General features: G+C 36.0%; 2 protein-coding genes across 2 annotated transcripts in view; one reads left to right on the top strand and one right to left on the bottom strand.

Annotated features, from left to right (window-relative positions):
- The window catches only part of LOC111063031 (glucose dehydrogenase [FAD, quinone]-like), a 42,539-nt gene extending 23,437 nt beyond the window's left edge, over positions 1-19,102 (bottom strand). Inside the window, exon 1 of the mRNA XM_039425860.1 lies at positions 17,517-19,102. Coding sequence (XP_039281794.1) covers positions 17,517-19,037 — 1,521 coding nt within the window. The 5' untranslated portion in view covers positions 19,038-19,102. The remainder of the gene's footprint in view (positions 1-17,516) is intronic.
- Positions 1-23,510, top strand: part of LOC120351071 (alpha-1A adrenergic receptor-like) — an 86,245-nt gene that overhangs the window by 39,335 nt on the left and 23,400 nt on the right. The window lies entirely within an intron of this gene.

Raw genomic sequence — 23,510 nt, forward strand, 5'->3', positions numbered from 1 at the left:
CTGTTCTTCCAAGGATGAATTATCCTTTTAATGTCCTTCAGAGAGTTTTTCCAGGGATGAGACCTAGTGCAATCGAATCTTTATATTATAAACCTACTATGTTCTGAATTTCGTTTGAATCGTTAGAGTCGTCTACGAGATCCGGTGAAATACAAACATATAAACATTACTAGAACATCTCCATATAGTCCGGGCGCAAATGTCATTCCGTGGTCATTTTTGAGTAACAGCCATGGAAGATGTCTCAATTTCTTCGTGAGGTCTAGCGTTTGAAGAGAGTTTAAAGTTATATTCACCATAGTAAAAGTTGGTGGAATTGAGTAAATCTTTCGGATATCGTAGTATGATTATTTTGGAGCTTGCTGAGGGCTGAATTGATCCGATATCCTCGGAATTATCAGAATTACAGACGATTTCTTGAAAATCGACATATTTTTGCCGGCATCTTGTTTTTTTCATGATGACAAACATTTTTGAGATTGTCATCATGGATAATCTCTTTCTCCACATCATTATAAAGAGATTGATACCATTCCCAAGTCTGTACCTTCAAGGAGTCATGATGTACACGGGTTTCTAATTGTTGGGATTGGCATTTGGTGGAAAAAGCGTGTTTTCCGCTGCAAACAGTACTTTTTACTCTTTTTCCGATGACGCTCCAGCCGTAAAATATGGACTTACAGCCTCCAATCAGATGTCATTTTGAAGCTTTGGGAATATTCTACAACCCTGTGCCAATAATACCAGTTTTTGTTCACTGCGAATACATATACAGAGTGGAAAGTGAAATATTGTCCCCGAAAAATGTATGTTTCAAGTTTTTGAAGTTGAATCAATAATGGAAAGAGTGGTCGAAATTGGATGATCCTCTAGAACATCATTGTTTGGTTAATTCTAAACACTTTGGTGGTAGAACCAATCCGATATCTGTCACAATAACTGAATAACAAGCAATATAGAAATGTCTGTCAATAATGACCGCCATATTGGATTTTAAATGATGTCGAATATTTTCGTTGTTTCCATCATCAATATTCTTATTTGTCTTGTTGTAACGAAGAGATTGGGACTATTTGCAAGTCTCTATCTTAAAGTAGTCATGTCTCATAAGAAAAATTGTCTTATGAGACAAAAATCTTATTCCTTGACGTATAGCGCATAAAGATATATCGTTTCAAAGTTGAAATAATGCTCAAAATTTCATAGTTTTAAAATTTCTCTGTATCTTATGCACAAAAAAGTTATAATATAATGAAATTTGAACAAATCTATAAAAAATGTTTTTTTAGGCTTTTGAAGGTTATAACTACTAAAAAGATATGCGTTTTAGAGGGAACTCTTATGAGACAAAAATTGTATAGGAAGATTTTTGAAATATTTTCGTCTAGAAAAACGGTTGAATATCTTGAACGGTTATTGAAATACAAGCGATATAGCAAAACCCTGAAAATTTTGGCGGCCATCTTGTTTCTGAGGTGTTTGCCTGTGATTTCGACTTATCATCATCACGATCCTTATTATGCTAGACCTAACGAGGAATGTGAGACATCTTCCATGGCTGTTACTCATAAATGACTACGAAGTGCCTTATTCATGACATTTGCGCCCGGACTAATAGATATAAGTTTGAAAAATAGATAAAGTGAAGTAGACTAGTTGAATGATGATGAGGTGCAGGAGACGAAAAGAGAAGAAGAAGAAGAAGAAGAAGAAGAAGAAGAAGAAGAAGAAGAAGAAGAAGAAGAAGAAGAAGAAGAAGAAGAAGAAGAAGAAGAAGAAGAAGAAGAGAAGAAGAAGAAGAAGAAGAAGAAGAAGAAGAAGTGGAAGAAGAAGAAGAAAAAGAATGAATCGGAAATGCTCTTTGAATAATTGCAGAAAAATTATGGACTATTTTTCACATCCATCCTGCTCTCTCTCATAGTAAGTTAGACAGTGAGTTATGAGATCTAGGGATTTAAAGTGGGAGTCATTTCAAATAGTCAGGCTTCCTCACAAATATTACCAATGCTTGCCGTTCGAACAATGCTGGCATTGTGAAGTGAATTTCACACTACGGATCTAGACTCTCCACTACATGATGCTGCGGTGGGGTGCTTGTGATGAAAAGCTATGGAGCGTTCTGGCCCTCCCAAATCCGAAAATAAGTGGAAGATTACTAGAAAATGTCTCCATTTGAACATTTGCCAACTGGTGTAAGCAGAAGTACTGGGCTTATAACCTCTTACTGCAATGAATCCTATATTTTCACCAATGTATGAGAGGAGATTCAGTCAATTATAGAGCTATAATATTTTTGTAGGACACTTCCGAACAAGAGTACTGAGTACAGGAGAAATGAGTTCAGTTCCTAGTATAGCAAAAATAAAAAATTCACCATTCTTCACCAGAGAAAATGTGAGGACTGGGGAGATTTTGTCATTAAAAAGTTCTAAAAAGTGTGTTTGTCTTTTCGGTCTCAAAACTTTATAGTTTTTTCAAAGTATTGATCTTTCCAACTATTTGTAATTAATTTAATTCAATTTGAAAGTATTTTTTAATTAAAAAATAATTTTTGTGTGTTTTGAATTGTAAATTGAGTGTGTAATTGAAGAATTTTGAAGTGACACATAACCTAGCTACATATTAGGACTGTTGTATAAATTAGAATTGGAACCGTTTCGGGCGTAAGCCTGTGGTATTTTACTGTCATTTGTTTAATTCAGAATGATCAAATAAATGAATAAACTATAAGATTTTTGAAATTTGTCCTTGCTACAAACCTAGATTGCTTTATCATAGGTTCAAGTTTTTGTTAATGAATTTTATTGGTATCATGTTTACCACGTTGTTATCCCTCAACACTTCTATCCTTCAATTTGTTACTAGTGAATGATTCTGAATACTATGTTTGTTTTGTGAAAACCGACATTGCTGTGACGTTTTAATAAATCGCTAATTGTGGGAATGGCTTGTCCATACCAATGGTATACGTTCATCTTGAGTGGTGAATGTCTGCCAATCATCTACCGCTTGCTTTTACCAATATATTTTGCTGCTATGCTCTTTAGTATGAGTTTAACTAGATATTGGTATCGGGTATCGCAACCGGTATCTCGTTATTCTAATAAATTTGTGGTTGTGACGTCTCACTCCAAGACGTTTCAATCAGAATATTCCATAAATAATCACTCAATACCGAATGGAACTACTGTATCTTCCAATTGTTCAATATCTCATTATTGAAAGTCTAGTGGTTGAGAATCGTATTAATTAGGACGAGATTTTCAGCAGCAGTATCGATATTCAAATAAACTGTGTCCTTGAAGATATACCGATATCATCTCAGCGACTTTCCAAAATGAAGCAGTAAACCAACAAACCATCAACTCTTCTAAATCCTCAAGTTATGCCATGATACACCAGAGCTACAGTAATTGTCAATTATAATTGACTGCTACATACTATTGAATGCAAGGTCACAGACAGAATCGTCCAGCTGCACATAATTCGATCGCTTTCAACTTCAACAGACAGTTTCACCAAACACTGCTGAGCTGTGCAATATTGAATTTCGACGCGGTTATAACATACAGTTCATTAACATATATAGGTTCCATACTATAATATTCATATATACACATATAAAAGGATATGATATAGCAAACATATATGCGGCTAAGATATTCATACGAGTGTGAGCGTTCTCGGAAATGTCATGCTTGCATAATTTTGAAATTCCATTCAGGGGATCAGGTGTGAGAGGGTTTGAAAAGTGTTCATCGGAGAAGGGTTCGATTTAGAGGAGGTGTGTGAGGAGGAAAGAGAAGAGAGATTGAGAAAGAAAACGAATGTGTTAGAAAAGGTATTTAGAGATGGCTGGTGCCAAGCTCATAGAAGAAGGGTTCAGAAAAGTGTGTGAAGATGGAAAGAGAAGAGAAATTTGAAGGAAGAGAGAGTGAATTGAATAAGTATGAGGAGGAAGGGAGGGAGTTATGGGGGAGGAAATAGAATGTGTGAAAGGAGAAGGGAAGAGAAATTGAAAGGAGACAAGAGTAGTCTGATCAACAGTGCTGAATTTCGTGTGGGAGTCGAATACTGGAATCACGATTGGAAATAAGGTTTGTTCTTTGAAAACGTCATAGAAATCTGCTCAATGTTCTGGAAGCTGCTGTGAAATTTACTTCAGTCTGTCAGCATTCCAAATCTAGAAAATTAATGCTTTTCATTCGTCCAATAATGACATGGTGAAGGGAACCTCACTACAGATTATTCATATGTGTAGCTTTCAGCTGAGCTTAAAACTGGAAGTGGGAGGAGAATTTTTTGAAGTGCAACAGAATATTATTATATGTGGGAATTGACTGTCGATTTTGATTTGCCATATCTTATTTCAATCTTTTTGAAGATGATGAACTGGAAAAATATCAATATATCGATAATATATTGATATATATTGCTGGAATATATTGATTCTCTACTTTATTTTTCCTGAGAAACAAGGACGCGTATATAGTATTCATACCATTATTTGCGTCACAATAACCAAAACTTCTGTATTGTTGAAAAACTATGTAGGAAAATCCCTAAAATACAATAATTGTTTTCAAAACATATTTTTGCATAACCAAGTTGTGGTAAAGAACTTGAGTGAGCTAAGAGAAAATTGACAAGAGGTCCCATAATACCACTAAAGTTCAATCATCGATTGGGATTGAAAAATTGTAGTTCTTGATGAATATTTTGAAGAATTATGAAAACTATTTATATTGAAGAAGGGCGATGGTTTTTGTTCTTGATCATTTCATTATCCCCGCATAAGTGAATATACATGTAGTGAGAGAATTATACAGCAAAAACATAGCTTTCAGTAAAACTCTAGAAAACCACTGAAACCTCTAAGCTCCAAAACTGTAAAATAGTATCGACAGTAGAAGCAAAAACTTACGGAGACTGCATTGATAATCTTGTAATCTTTTAATTTACTTGACAATAAGACACATCAATAAGCAGGTATCTAAGGTGTGGAGATATCTTTCCTATTGTCCTCTCTCCCAAGGTCTCTCATCTAATTAAAAACCTTTCAAAAGCAATCAAACTTGGAACTCCAAGTGATGGACGTCCTAAAACAGATAAGATTTTAAATTTTTCGATTATTTGCTGTATGCTAAACAGTAATCAATCTCTCTGTTGGTCAATGGTCACAATTCAGTGACTTCTTGCTCGGTGAAGTGATTTGTTATGGGATGTACCATGCTAATTACATGTTTAACTACTGCAAGGTACTTATAGTCTTCCGTTCTCTTAACCTCAATGCATTCGATTAATACAACACGAATAAAGCAGTGCTGATTGTTGAGATCACATTCATATCTGTAAATTCTTGTTCATAAATTTGTTCAGATTCCTAATTATTCTAATATAATAATGAAATTATGACTCTATGATGTTAAGTCTAGTACTTCAAAGCAGTCACTCGAATAATGTTTTTATATTCATATTCCAGATCGAAGACCTTTTATGTATCAGATTCTTTAATCTTTAATCTCTTTATGTATCAAATTCATTCCTATTGAATTCCTCAACTGAACTCAATTCACAAGCCTCTGAATTCTTCAATAGTAGCATATTCTATATTTATAGACTCAATTTTTATCAGAAAAAAATTAACAAAAATATGTACTAGGCAAAACTCATCTAGTTTCTTTGTCATCTTTCTACTCTCATGTTTCTATCCTCCAAAATTCAGAAATAGAATTTTTTCTGAGTATTCGTGCTGCTTCTCAGTGAATATGTTGTACATGTAATATATATTACAATGTCCACAGTTTTGCAAACTCTATTACAACATGTTGTAATATTCCAATCCTATCATTTTTACTTTCCTTGCACTACTACCATAGGTAAGGAAAGTATTGCTTTCCAAAAAAAATTAAGGTACCCCAATTTCAAGTTTTCTATACGTTTCAAAGTCCCCTGAGTCCAAAAACATGATTTTTGGGTGTTGGTCTGTGTGTGTGTGTGTTTGTATGTGTGTGTGTGTATGTGTGTATGTGTGTATGTGTGTACACGATAACTCCTTTCCTAATTAACCGATTCACTTGAAATTTTAAACTCAAGGTCCTAAAACCATGAGGACCCGACAGTAAGAAATTCAAAAAAATTCAATTCAAGATGGCGGAAAAAATGGCGGATAATTACTCAAAAACCATGTTTTTCACATTTTTGGCGGATAATTACTCAAAAACCATGTTTTTCACGATTTTCTCAAAAACGGCTCTAACGATTTTCTTCAAATCCATACCATGGATAGCTATCTATAAGTCCTATAGGATAAACTGACATGAGTCTCATCTCTGGGAAAATTGCAAGAGCTTCGTAATATTCTTGAGAAAAATGGCGGATAATTACTCAAAAACCATGTTTTTCACGGTTTTCTCGAAAACGGCTCTAACGATTTTCTTCAAATTTATACCATATATAGCTATTTATAACCCCTATCAACTGACATAAGTCTCATTTCTGGAAAAATTCCAGGAGCTCCGTAATATTCTTGAGAGAAATGGCGGATAATTTCTAAAAATACATGTTTTTCACGGTTTTCTCGAAAACGGCTCCAACGATTTCCTTTAAATTTTTACCATGGATAGCTATTTATAAGCCCTATCAACTGACATGAGTCTCATTCCTGGGAAAATTGCAGGAGCTCTGTAATATTCTTGAGAAAAATGGCGGATAGTTACTAAAAAACCATGTTTTTCACGATTTTCTCAAAAATGACTCGACCGATTTATTTCAAATTCATACCCTCTATACTCATTTATCAGCTCTATCATCTGGCATGAGTCTTTTTCCTGGGAAACTAATGGGGTCCACCTCATCCTTGAGAAATGGACTTTGTAAACTCCCTCTCGTGCATGAGATAGGTAGGTAGAGCAGTTTATAAAGAGAACACATAGTCGAGATATTTCATCTGTAGAACAGCTGTTTTGACGACTTTTAAAAAATCATCGAATTCCACAATATCTACACAAAGAAAGAAGTACTCTGAAAACAATTATATATGCACATCTACAGTAGTCTGATCGTAGTTTCAAATAAGTTGCCGCCAATCGTCATTATGTTATTCCCCTAAATTATTCTCGTTTAAGAATGAGGCTTACAGTTCAATGAGCAAGGAAAGTTGTGTGAGTGTACCACACCAGATTTTTATTCCATACAAAAAACATGGAATAATGTGCTGCTTGTCCCATGACAAGATGTGGTGTTAACAAGTTGTAATGGCTCAAATATGTATCTCGATAATATCCTATACTATTAAACGAACGATTTCTGTTCATATGTTTATATGTTCAGATTATTAGATGTTTGTATTTCACCGAATCTCGAAAACGGCTCTAATGATTCTCACGAAATTTAGAACATAGTAGGTTTATAATATAAAACTTCGATTGCACTTCTAGGTCTCATCCTTAGAAAAAGAGCTGATAATAATTATTTCGTCGTCTGTTGATGATGGAAGTGAGTGAGCGAGTTCATGTGTGTGGTACTGTGTCAAAATTATAACTCAGCTGTTGAACTTTTGTAATCATTCAATCAGGTACTTAGTGCCGGTTGCAAAAAAACCGGGTTATCTTCAATCCTGATTAATTCCAGTAGATCCATCTTTTTGAAATGGTCTTCTCTAATCTGGTTCACGTGAAATTAATCAGGATTAAAGTTTTGGCTTTTGTGCATCCGGGCCTTTGTGAGGGAAATTTTTGCATTCCTCTGGGAATTAATCTCAATTCACTGTGATTAGATAGAGCATTTCTGTATGAACTATGAATGTTATTATAATTTCTTCTTCCGTAATAAATTTATTATGCTTTTGTACTCCAGAGCGAAGCTCGGTCCTCGATATTGTTCCAGCGCATCTTTGCAATCAGCTGTTCTAGTTGTTTCTCTAGATAGCTGATAAGTTATCAAACTTCTACCATAGATTAGCTGTACTGAAAACCTGTTTTCATGACCCTGAATACGGGTCGAGCTGATAAGGGCCGATTCCTCAATAAAGTTGAACTGAAATTCTAGCTCAAGCCATCAGGCATCAGATGACTTAATTGAAATACACTCTAATAAATAATGCAGTCAAACATTGATTTAACGGATTAAACAGTTGAAACAAATTTGAAGTAAGTGACCCTGAGTTATGCAGCAAACCCCTCAGATTATCATCATCATCATCATCCACGGCTCTACAATTCAAAACGGATCTTGGCCTCCTCCAGCAATCGCCTCCATTCTACTCTGTCCATGGCAGCTCGTCTCCAATGTCTTACACCAAGCCTCCTTGCATCTTCAGTGACTGAGTCCATCCATCTCAGTCTTGGTCGACCAGGCGTCTTCTTCCTTCCATGTTGTAATTCATGATTATTTCAGGCGGATATGAGTCATCAGCTCTTTCAACATGACCTGCCCACTTGAGTCTCCCTACTCTGATAATAGCCAGTGCATTGGTGTGGCGGTTCATACAGATCCCTATTCTTTCTTCTGTGCCACACTCCATTAATTTGCACACCACCAAAAATTCGGCGTAGAATCTTTCGTTCGAAAATGTTGATCATATTCTCATCCAGTTTTGTTAGGGTCCATGCCTCACTGGCATAGGTTAGCACAGGCAGAATCAGTGAGCGGTAGATTCTTATCTTTGTTTCTCGGCTCAAATTCCTTGATCTGAAGTATTTGGCTGAACCGAAGTATGACCTACTTGCAAGTAGGATTCTTCGCCTGATCTCATGTGTTGTTTCATTATTTGAGTTTACTGAAGACCCAAGGTAGACGAACTCATCAACCACCTCCAAACCACAATTAGCTATCAGGTCAGACTGAGCAGCATTCAATCTATGAGCATTGGACCTTGATGAGACCATGATCTTTGTTTTCTGCTTGTTTACAATCAGTCCCATACTATTTTTGCTGCCCCTCTCATGCTATTATATGCCTCCATCATATAGGGGACTGAACTGGCTGCATTGTCAATGTCGTCAGCATAAGCCAGTAATCGAATTGTCTTATTGAGCAGGATTCCTCTAGTGTCAATTTTGGAGTCTCGTATTACTTTCTCCAATGCCACATTAAAAAGCAGACATGCTAAAGCATCACCCTGTCTAGGACCATTGTGAGACTGAAATGGATCCGATAGAAGATTCTGTACTCTTACCTGGCATTGGACTGCACTCATAGTCATTTTAACAAGCCTTATAAGTTTATGAGCTATTTCAAGCTCATACATGGCATCATACAGTTTCTGCCTTTTTTACACTGATATGTGCAGCCTTAAAATCCACAAACATATGGAAAGAGTTGACATTGTTCTCCAACATCTTCTCCATTAGAAGTCGCAAGCAGAATATTTGGTCCACTGTGGATCTTCCTGCACGAAACCCTGCCTAGTAGTTTCCTATTTTCCCATCAGTATGAGGTTTCAGTTTCCCTCAGATAATACTTCGTGTAAATCTTCTTCAGACTTGGAGGAATTTGCGGCGCAGAGAAATGGAGGGAGATCAGCCAATTGCAGTGATGGTTTGAGTCATAGGTGGAAACGTAGTGTCAATTTGTCGAATAGAGTCAATCGAGACTGTGATTGCAGTGAGGAAACTAACATTAGCGTTTAGAGAGTTTAACATTAGCGCTTGAATACTCATTGGAAATTAGAGAACGCTGGCCGATACACAACGGTAACATAGCAGCCGTTGTATCCCTGCCGCCTTTTACCCATCTCAAGTCGGAAGTTAATTTAAACGAACTATAGTTGCACGGAAACCAGGTCTAAACGCAAGCTATACATAAACACTGTATGCACAATGTGATGGACTCCACAACTAACTGTTTCACAATCCATCAACGCCCTCAGAGGAAGCAGCAGATCATCAATTATGGGGTTCTGGGGCTGTAAGGGGGTTCAGTGATGGTCGGGGGTGGTTTAGAGTGGGTTAGGGGGAAGTGGTACATGACCATCCCATTCAGGCGGCTCTACATACAATGATAAAGAAAGGATATCATGACACACACTTATCATGACAATGCTTTGACACTAGAGGGCTGCTTATGTCAAGGAGAAAGATCTTCCAAGTTATAGTGAGATTCACCTTAAACTGACAGCATTGGTTGAATGGGAAGCGTTCATTATATTCATTATGGATGCTGTCAGTTTGAAGTGATTTTCACTATACATAAGGGAGGAAAGGATGTATTGATAAGAGGCTTCACAAGACGTGGATGGATTTGAAAGATGACCGTTGCAGAGTGGCTTAGTTATACGGTTTCCTCGATGGGGATTATCGAAAATGAGCGGGAACTTAAAAATAGGTAGAAATTGTTAGATTGCTGAGAAGAGGTTTACTATAGTAATTTTTTATCACATATTCTTGAAGAACAGTAATTAAATCATAATATCATAGAGAAATAATAGCATAAGTAACAATAATATAACATAATAGTAACACAATAGCATAAGTAACAATATAACATAATAGTAACATAATAGCATAAGTAACAATAGCTTATGCTATTGTTTATCTATTATAATATACAATTAATATGAATTATTGATATTGATTGTTTTGTTCAACATAATGTAATTGTAATTATTTCATCATTGTTTTCATCTGATAGGCTACCGTAACAGAATGAAATGTATTTTCTCTTATGTTATAATTAATTATGCTAGGTCTATTTATAGAGCAGAGGGACATTTGGGTATTTCTATTTGTTTTATTAGGAGTAGTACACGCCACTCGGGCTTATGCCTAAGGTTTTCTACTTTTATTTTACCTTTTTATCCTTTTTCTTCATTACTCGTATTTTGTATTGTGCTTGTTTGTGAAATAAATGAATGATTGATTGATTTATATGGTAACTATTTTTTTGAAGGCATGTATGCCTAATTGTTCAAAGTTGATATATTTTAAAGTGGATCAAAGTACAAAAATAAAGGTACGATAATCTTTCCTTCATCCAAACTCAATAGATCAACTAGCAAACAATAGTTTTGATAATGTACTTATTGTATAAATGAATAAAGAATATGAAACAAGCTATAATGGATAACAAACCTTGCCAAAACTCATGAAACCACTATACCTTTAGAATCCATTTATCTTCCATCTAAATTATTATAACCATCATTTAATTCATTCATGTTCTCAATCATCTGCTAACACAAAAGAAACTACTGTATCATAGTAATATTCACTGCTATCAGTACTCCTCATAAACAACATAAATGCTTCCCGTTCAAACAATACTGACTGTTTGAAGTGAGTCCAACTATCACTTTTTAGCGATTTTCCCATTAGAGAATGTTGAATCCCTTTTTGTAAGCGATAATTTTCACCAGAAAACGAACATGCTCTGGCAGACAGCAATTGACTGGCAATTTGACACGGTTGTACAATGGTGACTGTTCTACAACTATTACTGTACTATAGTCACTACAGTAAACTATAACTAAAGTACTTCACTATAGTTTTTATAGGTTCTAGTATTGTGGAGAAAAAACTATAACTGACATCAGGAGAACAGACATTCCGATTTTTTGGCACGGAAGCATTTCTGAAGTCAATGACACTTTCTTCCAATCATGGTCACAGTTTTGTTGCGTGTGTGTGAGAGAGTAAGAGAGAAGAAGAGAGGGATAGAGAAAGAGAGTGAGTGAGTGTGTGGGAGCGTGAGTGAGAGAACCGATCTTGACACTGTCCCTGAATAAAAAAAGCGTTGCAAGATTGGTTTCGTCTGATTCTCAGTTGTCACTCTCGTTGATAATAGCGGGATTGCAATGGAATATCAAAATTGTTTTCCTCATAAAATGAATCGCAAGATTGAAAAGTGATTCTCCTCATGAAATGTGAGATGTTGAATGAAGAATGTATTGAAAGTGAGTCTGAAACGTCTGAGAAACGTGAAAGAAAAAATAGTGAGGAAGTTATAATAGAAATAAAATGTAGGGGAATGAAAGCCATATTGAATGTTGTGATGTTGAAAATCAATACATTCTTGTATTTTATTGTATTTTCGATTCTCTAAACTGTAAGTAGTGGAGACGGCTTCCTCATGGCAATCCAGTGTGTTGAGAATATTTGAGTTCAGTAGCTACTGGTCATAAAAGTCGATACAAATCGAAGATGCATTGGATCTACTACTACAACACTACTCAAGATAACAATACATTAGAAAACAATACATTATTCACAATACATATCTGAATATATACAATGCTTTCAAATGCATTAATACACTGTCGCGATCAAGATACAATACTTAGCTACTTATCCTTACTTCGGTAAAAATACAATTATTTTAAATATGAAGTTACCAGTGTTCGATCGAATTTGTTTATGTGATGAGAAGAAGACTACAGTGAGATTCACTTCAAATTGGCAGATATGTATCAAAAATGTAATTTTTATTAAATGATCAGAATCAGAATAATAAGAGAGAATACTAGATGAATAGACCTGATCATTATTGTAATAATCAATCATAGTTCAAGGTAGAATACATAATACGATGCAGTGGATGAACGAAATTCCGATTCCACATAAGAACTTTCCAAATTTAGTCTATTGAGCTTCAAAGTTTAAGTTCAAATTTGTAAGTTTAGGCTCCTTGCAATAATAGACGTTTGATTTTATTCATGTTACAAATTGAAACAGAAACGGCAGCAGAGTTCGAGCTCTGACGATGCTGAGTTATTCAAATTCAACTTATCACTCTCTTCACTCAGATTCCAGTTGACATTCTCATGTATTCTCTCAATCTTCCTCCTCATCTTGCTTTCCTTTTGAACCCATTTTTGTTGGCAAACGGAGACGAAGAGGGATGGGATGTTGATTTTTAATTTTGTGAGATGGGAGAATTCAGAAGTCTCTCCTTTTAGCGGGGAAGAGCTTGACAGTACAGAGCATACCAAAGATCTGAATTATTATCCTTCTCAACTCAGGGATTATTTGCTGATGCCTTAATAATTGCATACTGAATTACTATTTAGGAAGAGTATGAGTTGGACTAATTTTTCGCATGCTGTGTGGAGAGTGTTCAAAATGAATCATCCTTTATTGTTATTGTGTATTTGTTATTGCACGAAGGCTTTATATCAACAACCACCCATTTAATCACTAGAAAATGAAAAATGCAAATCAACATCAAACAATGACCAGTAAAATTGGGTAGTACTAGATGATCTTGATCTTAGAATATATTGTTCATTGTAGTCTACTCTGATACATCAATTGACTGTATAATAGATACATGGACAGTAATTCAATGCATACCGCATACAAGGCGACTCAATGCGTCTCATTGGGGCTTCTCAGAATGCATTTAAGCAGCTCTACAATGCTTATTTAAACTGCAGCTCTTCAATGCATCCACATTATGCTTGTTATCTAATAATAGTTGGCGATCTTCATTAAAATAACTGCTCATGGAATAAAGCGTATTGTTGTATATTGTCATTGTATAAACTTTTACTAAACTTCTTTATTATATTGACATAGTAGAGAGAGTATCTAGACTTCAATTCAAATAGATATCATATTGTCTTCATATTATTTTCTAATTAAACGTTCTGACCTTTGCTTGGTCATAACGTATTTTAATACAGTAATTATGTTAGGAGAGAGTACCATCATAAACCCCATACTGAGATAGCTTTTGTCTTAGAAGGCTTGTGCTAGTGATCTGAATAGTTCTTGGTCTCATAAAAGCTGTTACTGCAGCTCTAAGTTGATAGTCCCAACTTCACATTAAGTCATGAGACGGGATATTAAACTCGGTATTGCACCTTAATATGTCATTTTATGTCAATAAAGTTAATAAATGCTACGTTGATGGAAATGAATGACATTAAAGGAATGGGTTTGATTTATACTATTTTCTTGAACAAAAAAACTTTAAATTGGAACCACATAAATGAATATTAATGATATTGTTGATACAATAAATCATTCGATAAATTTTATCAAATCCACTTTGATTGTTATAAAGTAATTACAGATCTCTAGTAAACTGAAACTTTAAATATGGTGCAGGAGAATGGATACTGGAAATAGTGGCATGTGATTGGTAGTTTGCTGACCAATAAATGCTATTATTGGCTGAGACAAGGCATGCCCATCGTGGGCGAAGCATTCATACTCATTGTGAAGAGTATCATAAGAATTTACCAATTCATAATAAATTACTGTTGGAAAAAAATTTTTTCATTAGAATTTCTGTATTGTACGTTCATTAAATGAATCATTTGGTCGAAGATTGTTTTCTATTCAGAAAACTCTTGATGTTTGCCTTCTCTGTCCATCCTTATTGAATCACTAAAAATGATAATATATAAATTCTATTCCCCTAACAAAATACTGTACCTTCAAAAGCTATTTTTGTTAATTACGTTTGATATTTTTGAAATTAAAGCTTCCGTCAAGTGAAAGCTATTAGTTAACTTAATAATTACTAATGATTTGTTCATTTGTAAACCAAATAATGTTTCAAATTGAGCACCCAAGAAGCCCAAAAGCACTTCTCTTCGTCAATAATAGTTTAAATTATTCCTAAAATACCTCTGTTATTCCATAGTCATTAAAAATAAAATAATCTTTGGAAAAAGAGTGTGCTATTATCTAAATTATTGGTATGTACAGAATATTTTCCATTCAAGAATCACACTAAGCTTAAAAACTAAAAAACTAAACCTTATTCGCAATGTGGGTCTATTATTTCTTCAATTCATCAAATTTATTGGGAGAAGCCACTCGATTTTAATGAGTAATAAGCAATCAAATACCAAAATCACTCTCCATGAAAATTATTCTTGAATAAATAACCTATTCTTATACATATGAAAACACACGATTCTTACTGTATACGTTTTACTCGTTCAGAAAGATTCAATCGTTCATCTAGCTACTCAAGATTTTCAACTATATTACAACATATTTATATACTAACTAAATCTATCCAGATCCAGTTTTAATAATTATTTTCCATATAGAATGGGATGAATATTTAAATACAGTACGAAAAATTATGTTCTCGTTCCTTTCGAAGCATTAATTATTATTATGGTATGCACTTCACATCATTACTCTCATTATCCAAAACTATGAATAGCAAACTATTTATCTTTGAATTCAGTCAATCATTGATGATCATGGAATAAATCATGATTACCCGGAGTGCATATCAAACCAAACTTGCTTCGCAATAGTAGTTGAAACAATTTCATATTCTACTACTGCCATAAAACAATGAAAAAATTCCATCTGTATTTAATTATAATGCTTTACGATCGGCAGCGTCTCTAATTAGTACTTCCTAATTGATAAAATATGGTGTAATAAAATAAGATCTTTATTATGATTGGTTGATAGCAATAAAGCACAGTCTTCATGCCTCCACGGTCAGTTGAGTTCAGCTGACAGCTTCCGTTCATCAAAACCGGCCAATTCTATTTTCCATCTTTTCTTTCTCTTTTGTTTCTCATTCGAAATTCGCTTTTCTTTTGCTTCCTGAATGTTGCACAGTTATCGAACACCGGAACTGAATTCATTAGTTTCGTTCTAAAAAAGCGGTCAGTAATTCTGTCTGAGTTTTTTGTACAAAGTTTATTATTCTGATGCAATGCTGAGTGTTGTGTTTAAGAGCTCTGAATCTCAGTTCTTTTAAAATGATATCAATTGGAATATAGAATTTGACGTTGTAGCCTGAATTTTCTCAGCGAATACTATCCTGCATGGAACCTAATGAATTTGCAGCTCTTAGAATGAATGTAGCTTGATGAATTTGACGTAGCCTGAATAACTTTTATTGAAAGGCATTCCATATCAGTATTTCACAGTAGAATTCGATTTTCTATTCTTCAGAAGTGATTTCTATAGCCAATGTGAGGATATTGTAAGAAGTAGATTCAAATTGTATTATATAATAAAAAGTTGATTTTTACAGAAGATTTCTCATTCATTCATAGAGGTTCAGCAGAGTTTTGTAGCATCGAAACTTTGGGAGACCAAAGGACAGAATTAAGGATGATTTACAGGAGAGTAAGTGGAGGAGAGAGAAGGCAATGGGTAGACTGCTGAGGAGAAGGAGCCTGAAAAAAAGTGAATGCCGATCTCATCTAAATATGTACTCGATGTAATAAATGAATGAATAAATGAGAATTATTAATTATTGACAACGTAGAAGAAGATGAGAACTTTGTAGCCCAGATCAGAGATTTCAATGTTTATGTTTTCTTGGAACTTGAACAGATTTTTGAAGTACTACGACAAGTTTCACGAGATCTAATCGCATGTAACCGACGTAGAATAATGGCATCATCCAACGGAACCAACGGAACGGGAATCATTAAAGAATTCAGATTTCAATTACTTGTCATAATTTCAAGTAGTTTAATCCAATTTATTGGAATTTTAGTGACTCTTAGTTTTGAATTTCAAATAAGTGTCACTTATTTATTAAAAGACTAAACGCAGAGATTTCTTAAGAAGGATCAACATTCCAATGAGAAATCATACTGATTGAAACGAAAACAGACTATGTTTTATCATTAGGAGAAGAAAATTCCATATACTGTAGTAAGTTAGTAATACTCTGAAGTAATATTTGATCTCTATTCAGAGAGTTTGTAATATAACATTGACACATAGGCTAATTGAAAATTTGCAAATGATAAATAATTGTCAATTTGAATTATATAATTTTTTATTCTAAATTGTATTCATAGCATTACATATTCATTCAGGTTCTATTATCTTTGAATTATCCAGAACACTTTCAATTTTCTCATGGAAATGTATTTTGGTTGAAACTCGATACTCTGAGAATTTGTCCCACATTTTTTTGCTAGTTGTTTTCGATTCATCATTATGCAATGCAAGTCTTTTCAAGTTTTTGTTCTAAGAATGATCAGCCCTACAGCTATAGTATTGTTTCACACTGTGCCTACCATTGGATTCTAATTACGAATTAATTATTAAACTTGATTCTTATCAGGATATTCTCTAATTGAGACGATGACTCTTAGAAAAAGACGGTGTTATGTTTTTTACTTATCTGTTAGTTCATAAATGAGTGGATTTTTTGGCTACTATCCCAACAGCAGAGAAGTAACTGGTGTATATCAGTTTATTTCTCACTGACTAATTGAAACCAACAAATATTACAGAAACTCTTCGAATAAAGAGTTTCAATGAATAATGGGAGATCTGGGGTTGAAGAGTTTGATTTCTTATACTTGGAATGTGTAGATATTTGGAAACATTCAACTCATCGTCCCATTCTCCAACGAAACATTGGAACCGATACTTGATCATAACATAGTGCTTTACAGCAATTATGCAAGTGATAGTGGCAAAGTGAACTCCATACTGAGATATTTATTTTTTAATCTGTTAATGCTTGTTCTAGTTTGAAAGACACCTCCACTCATCCCACTATTAGCTTCCCTCATAAGAATGAAAACAAATTATAATTTATAATTTTTAGATGTATATCAAACTCACCATTTTGATTCCCTCCACAACAATCTTCAAGTCCCGGGGATGGTCGTAGTAATTGGGATACAACAGCGGCCAGTGGAACGGATTCCTCGATTTAAGTTTGACCCTGCCGCGACTCAACGGCTGCAGCAGAACTGGCACAATACTGAACGCATCCTCCCCTTCATGCGCACGATACACTTTGTCGTAAAAGTCCTCTCGAATGGCGAAACTCCGCCTCAGCGATGCTCCCGTGTCCCCTGTGAGCGCCCCTGGGCCGAAAACCAGTTCCATGTCGGGATGATCCTCGGGACCATCCACCAAACCCGTCCGGAACAGAGCCAACGCCTCGGCTCCCCCGGGCAGAGTCAGAGGTCCCGCCCCGTTCAACAAGTAGTCCAACATGTACTGGGGTCCCTGGTACCTCGACTCAATGATGGACACTGTATCATTCACAAGGAACGCCAGCCCCCCCATGGATACATGGTCTTGTAGATTGTATCCCACCCTGAGATCCTTTATCACAGGTATCCCCATTTCCTCTAAATGATCTCTAGGACCCACCCCTGACAACATCAACAGTTGGGGACTGTTCAACGCCCCCGCACACAACACCACTTCCTTCCTAGCCCTCACAACATGAATTTTCCGATTCTTTAAAAACTCAACCCCAATCGTCCTGTTTGTCACGGGGTCTATGATGATACGTGTAACTCTCGCTTGTTTTCCCACTGTGAAGTTTTTCCGCGTTCTTATTGGACGCAAGAAGGCTTTCGATGCACTAAGTCGAGCCCCACGCCGGGTGGTGGCTAAAATATAGTCGAATCCCAACGGGTTTTCTCCGTTCACATCCAACAACGGGTACCCCATCTGCACCCCAGCCTTCATGAACGCTGACACTAACGGGGTTCTCCACTTGGGACGGTCCACAGTGAGATACCCTCCAGTTCCATGGTAGGGGGAATTCCGTAGCTCGGGAACAACCATATCCTCCGATTTTCGGAAGTAGGGTAGCACGTCTCTGAAGCTCCACCCGTAGTTTCCTAGAGAAGCCCAGTTGTTATAATCTCGTGGCACACCTCGACTGTAAACCATGTAGTTTATGACACTTGTCCCACCCATTGCTTTTCCTCTGTGCCATTTGCACCGTTTTTCCACCATACTTAAACATATTCCTTCGTTGGGTTCTGTTCGGTAGCCCCAGTTGAAGTCTGTGGCCAGAATGTAGGAGACTAGAAGAGGTACGTCGGTTAGAATCAATTCTTCTTTGCCTGCCTCTAGTAGCAAGACAGACCAATCTGGGTTTTCTGTGAGACGGTTAGCGACTACTGAACCCCCAGACCCGGCTCCCACAACCACAAAGTCATACTCCTTCTGGAACTTGTTGGAGTCTGTTGTGGCTCCAATGGGTAGACGCAGTGAATTGCGGTAGTACTGGAGAACCGACTGGAACAGTGTGCTCTGCGGTGTGCTGGAGTGTGCAAGGAGGAGTATGAGCGCAACGCAACGCACAAATTGTGCGCAAAAGTGCGTGTGTGCGGTCATCGCGGATTCACTGACCACCCAACCAGGTGTGATACGGACCGCGAACGCATTACGACTGAAGCGGCGAGTCGAACCGCCATCACCTGTTGAGGTAGCTCTGCCTCTCAACTATCACACACTCTCTCTCTCTCTCTCTTCTTTCACGCTTCTTCCTCTCCCTTTCGTTTCAGTTTTCCACTGCTGGTACCGTTCTTGTAGTGGAAGTTGTTGTTTCAAGGTCGTTGCCACTTCCAGTTGGCTGCCTTGTTGTTGTGCTCTTATCAGTGCACTGTGGTGAGAATCACTTCAAACTGACAGCATTAGTTGAGTAGTGAGATATGGTGTTTTCTGCAAGGAATGCTGATCGTTTGATGTGAATCTCACTATATCGATACGATAAGTCGTGGTACAGTACTAGGGGTGGTTGTGTTTTCATTTAAACTCAGCCCTCTCCTCGCTTCTGCTCTCTTCTTCATCTGTATCTTCTTCTTCTACTTCTTCCTCTTCTCCCATTTCTCTATTCCATCATCTCCCCCGTTCATCATGGTTCATTTGCCGCTGTTTTGTTCTGTTCATTTCGGCTCTCCATTTTGGTGTCCAATTCTCTTCTCTACTCCTTTTTTCTCATATTTCTGCACTCTTCTACTTTACTTGAACTTCCTTATTCTCTCTCCTCATTTCTCTTCTCTCCATCACCTAATTTCTTCGATATCTTCTCATCTTCTCTTGTGACGTCTCGTGGGTTGTTATATCAATAGTAATAGTATTTTTCCCTCCACTCGGCTCACTTGTTTTCCCTCTCATTTCCTCTTTACCTTCTCATCCTTCAATGTATCCCCATCAACTTTCATCTTTCTACATTATATTTTGTCTTTAAATCAATTCAATTACTCAACAAGCGTTTAGTGTGATTCACGTTCTAAATTCAGCATCCGATAAACATTGGTTTGTTATCCTTTTCTGTCATCAGACAAAACACTCAGCTCTCTCCTTTTCCAAATCCACGCCGTTGTGAAATTGTTTGTGAATTGGGTTTCGAAATATATTATTCAAATATTTAATCTCCATTATGAACATGTATTATTTTATCATTTTCTTGATAAATATGATTTATTTGAGATATATCATTTATACCAGAATCAATAGTTAATAATATGAGTTCAGAAAGTCCGGAATAATTTGAATCACAGATATCTACTATGGAGGGTATTAAAAAAAGCGTCACAACATCGTTTCCCTATCATTTACACGGACTTTAGAACGTGAGTCTTACTATAGGGTATAGATCATCATCATTATTGGAAGGGGAAGAACTGACTCAACTTAAAACCATTTTCCTGCCATTTTCAGCATTTACAATTTTTTTTCATCATTCTAGTCTGAAACTCGAAATTTCCAATGTGAATAGATTGGCTACAATAATATGATTAGTATAATTTCTTATTCCTCAAATTCGACATAGATTTCTCCGAAATGAAAACATGTAAGTACATACAGGAAACCCTATTCTAAAATTATTGATCAATCAATTCCTGGCAACTCTATCATCTCCAACTTTCCAGCGCACTAGCACCCTTCAAAATCACTCCATTCTGCAGAAACAATGGATATCTCAAACTTAGTTGATCCACCATTGTACGTGTGACAAAGCAAAGGAGTTTACTTACATACCACAAGTAGGCTACATGTAAGTATTGTCAGCCAGAAAGGAATTCACTATAAACCGTCTGCCTCGGTTGAATGGGAAGCATTGATTGAGCTGATTGAGTGTTGACTGACTGGGAAACATTCATGGGGAATGCTGACAGATTGAAGTGAATCCCAACCTCTTTCTCCTCCATCCACTCTAACAACGTACAGTGCTACCTTTCCGCTACATTTACACTAACTTATAGACTTGTTTTATCCATCTTCATATCCACACTTGCTACACTCACCCACCAACACACATTCGAACCAACTCACATTATAATTCATCATTGAGTGATTTGAGGAATGCTTTTGAAAGCCAACTGTTGAATTTCCAATCACATCTTCCACTTTAAGTTTGTCATTAATTTTCTTTCAATTGAATTTAGCGCCTTTTACTGAGCTTAGAATATTAGCTCTCTTCACCTCTAAAATACAGTCCACTTGCTCGGAACAGAGAATTCGTCATCAACCAACTCAAGTTTGACAAATTTCCTTCAGAGAAATGAGTACCGGTATCTTCTGTTAATAATGCACTCTACAGGTGATGTGATGATTATGATGAAGGAGAAGAAGGGGATGATAAAGATGGTAATTGGAGAAGGCAGTGAATGAAGAATATGTACACAAATCAAAGAATAGGAGAGCAGATGAAGGAGAAAAATAATAAGTGAATAACGGAGAAAAAGAACAAGAAAAATCAGAAAAACAGAGGTTGGATAAGATGATGGTGATTGTTGAACGTAATGGAAAGTGAGAGGTCAAATAAATAGAAGAATAAATTAGAGAAAAAAGTTGATCGTTGATGAAGGAAGATGAAGGAGATAAAGAACTAGAAGAGAAGGTGGGGAAGGAAGAAGAAGACGATATTATGTTGAGGAGGCAGATGTAAAGGTAGATGAGGAATATTATGTTATTGATTGTAGAATATGGTTAAGGTAAATTAGTTATAATAGATGAAAAGCATTCGGAGGAGTAAGAAGGAAAAAGGGAGACCAGGGCCGTGTTACATGAGAAACTACAAGCTAATATTATAAATAGATTTATATTTTTTAATAGTAAATTGCTATTCTGATAAGCAGTCGATCACTAATACTATTAGTTTGTATCTATTAGTAGTTTAATAGGCCCCAGGAGGGAAGAGATGGTGAAATAATAGAGAGAAGGAGCAGTTGAGTTTAGTTTTCAAAGTTTATACTTCAACTTCAACTTGATCGGGGCTTTGTGCTTTGTAAAGCGGTGCTTCGCAAAGCATGTCAGTGGATGACTTCAAGCTCTGCTTTACACTTTACATATCAGCTTTCAACAGTTTTACAGTAGACTGCTGTTGTAAGAATCCCTGTAAACTGTCAGCATTCGTTATAAGTAGTAGCAATGCAATCTCATTCAACCTACGCTGCGAGTTCGGAGTGAATTTTGAAACTGATTTACCAGGTTTATCAAATAGCTGATTCACCAGAACTTTGCTTCTGGTCGATAATTATTTGAAAGATAATACTTGCAAAAGTTTGAGGAAAGTTAATAGAGGATGATGCCCACATGAACGGCAGACATGCGTGAGTTTTTGATAATAAAGGAATTGAACTAGAAATTTCGAGTTGAATGCTGAAACATTTAGGAGTGATTTTTGAGTTCATAACTACTGTATCGAGAGAATCGATAGCTTTCAACAAATATGTTTTGATAGATTCTGTCTGCGAGGCAACTTGAAAGACAAATTATTACAAGTTAATAGGATACAAGGATGCATTTGAATAATGCATCATATATTATAATGCATTATAGCATTAAATATTGCCAATTCGAGCTGATCACTCTCTATTAATGTTAATTGAACGTTCAACTTTCAATCAAGATCATTTCGATCAAAGATCAGCTCTACTTTCAGTGAAATGTGATCAGTTGATTTATGACACAGCTAGTGCCAGTTGCACTAAAGCCTGTTAAATTTCAACCGTGATTAATTCCAATAGAACCAATCAGAGGAGTCTTCTTTACAAAATAGTCTTTTCCGATTGGCTCTCTTGGATTTAACCAAGATTATAATTTAACAGACTTTTGTGCAACCAGGCTTCAATTTTTTATATCGGTTGCAACAGCAACGCATTAGGATCGTTACTCAAATATAATTATTTCATGTCAAAAATAGTAATAGCTGCGATGTAGAATACTGAAACAAAGTACTTTTGTGGTAAAAGTATCAAAGCCTAGCCGAATCTTTAAGCAGGTGAACCAACAAAACATCAGATGTTTAACAACTTTTAAAAACTTGCAGAGTATGTTTAGTAATTGAACTTTTCATGACCTCCTAAATAAACTTTCTTCCAGGATTAATTGAAGTTCTACTTGGATTAAGGATTACTTTTCCCACTTTTTCCCTCAATGTAAGATCTCAGCAAACTAAGCCTCTGAGGGGAAAAGTTTAAGTCTATTTTGTTCCACTATCCTTCTCAATTCCCTCAGTTGAAATCGTTCCACAACTTTCTTTTGTGCATTCACACTAGAATCCTGTCAACTTTATGGAAGAAATTTGAGATGTTCGTGAGGATTAGTCAGATGGCTGAGGGCAATGACTGCATTCTATTTTTAAATCTGGATTTGGAATGTGGTTCTGATAGGATGCATTTCCAGAGTTCAGTCAAGATAGGATCATTCGTTCAGTTCCTTCCAACATAAAAGGAATGAACTTATTCTTCAACGGAATTCAATTTGGAAATTGAGCATAATACAAGAACCACCAATACAAAAAATTGAGTGAACCAGTTGATATGCTGAAGTAGCTTCACTTCACACTTTTAGCATACT

Source organism: Nilaparvata lugens, chromosome 4 (genome assembly GCF_014356525.2).
Source record: "Nilaparvata lugens isolate BPH chromosome 4, ASM1435652v1, whole genome shotgun sequence".
Classification (NCBI taxonomy): Eukaryota; Metazoa; Arthropoda; class Insecta; order Hemiptera; family Delphacidae; genus Nilaparvata; species Nilaparvata lugens.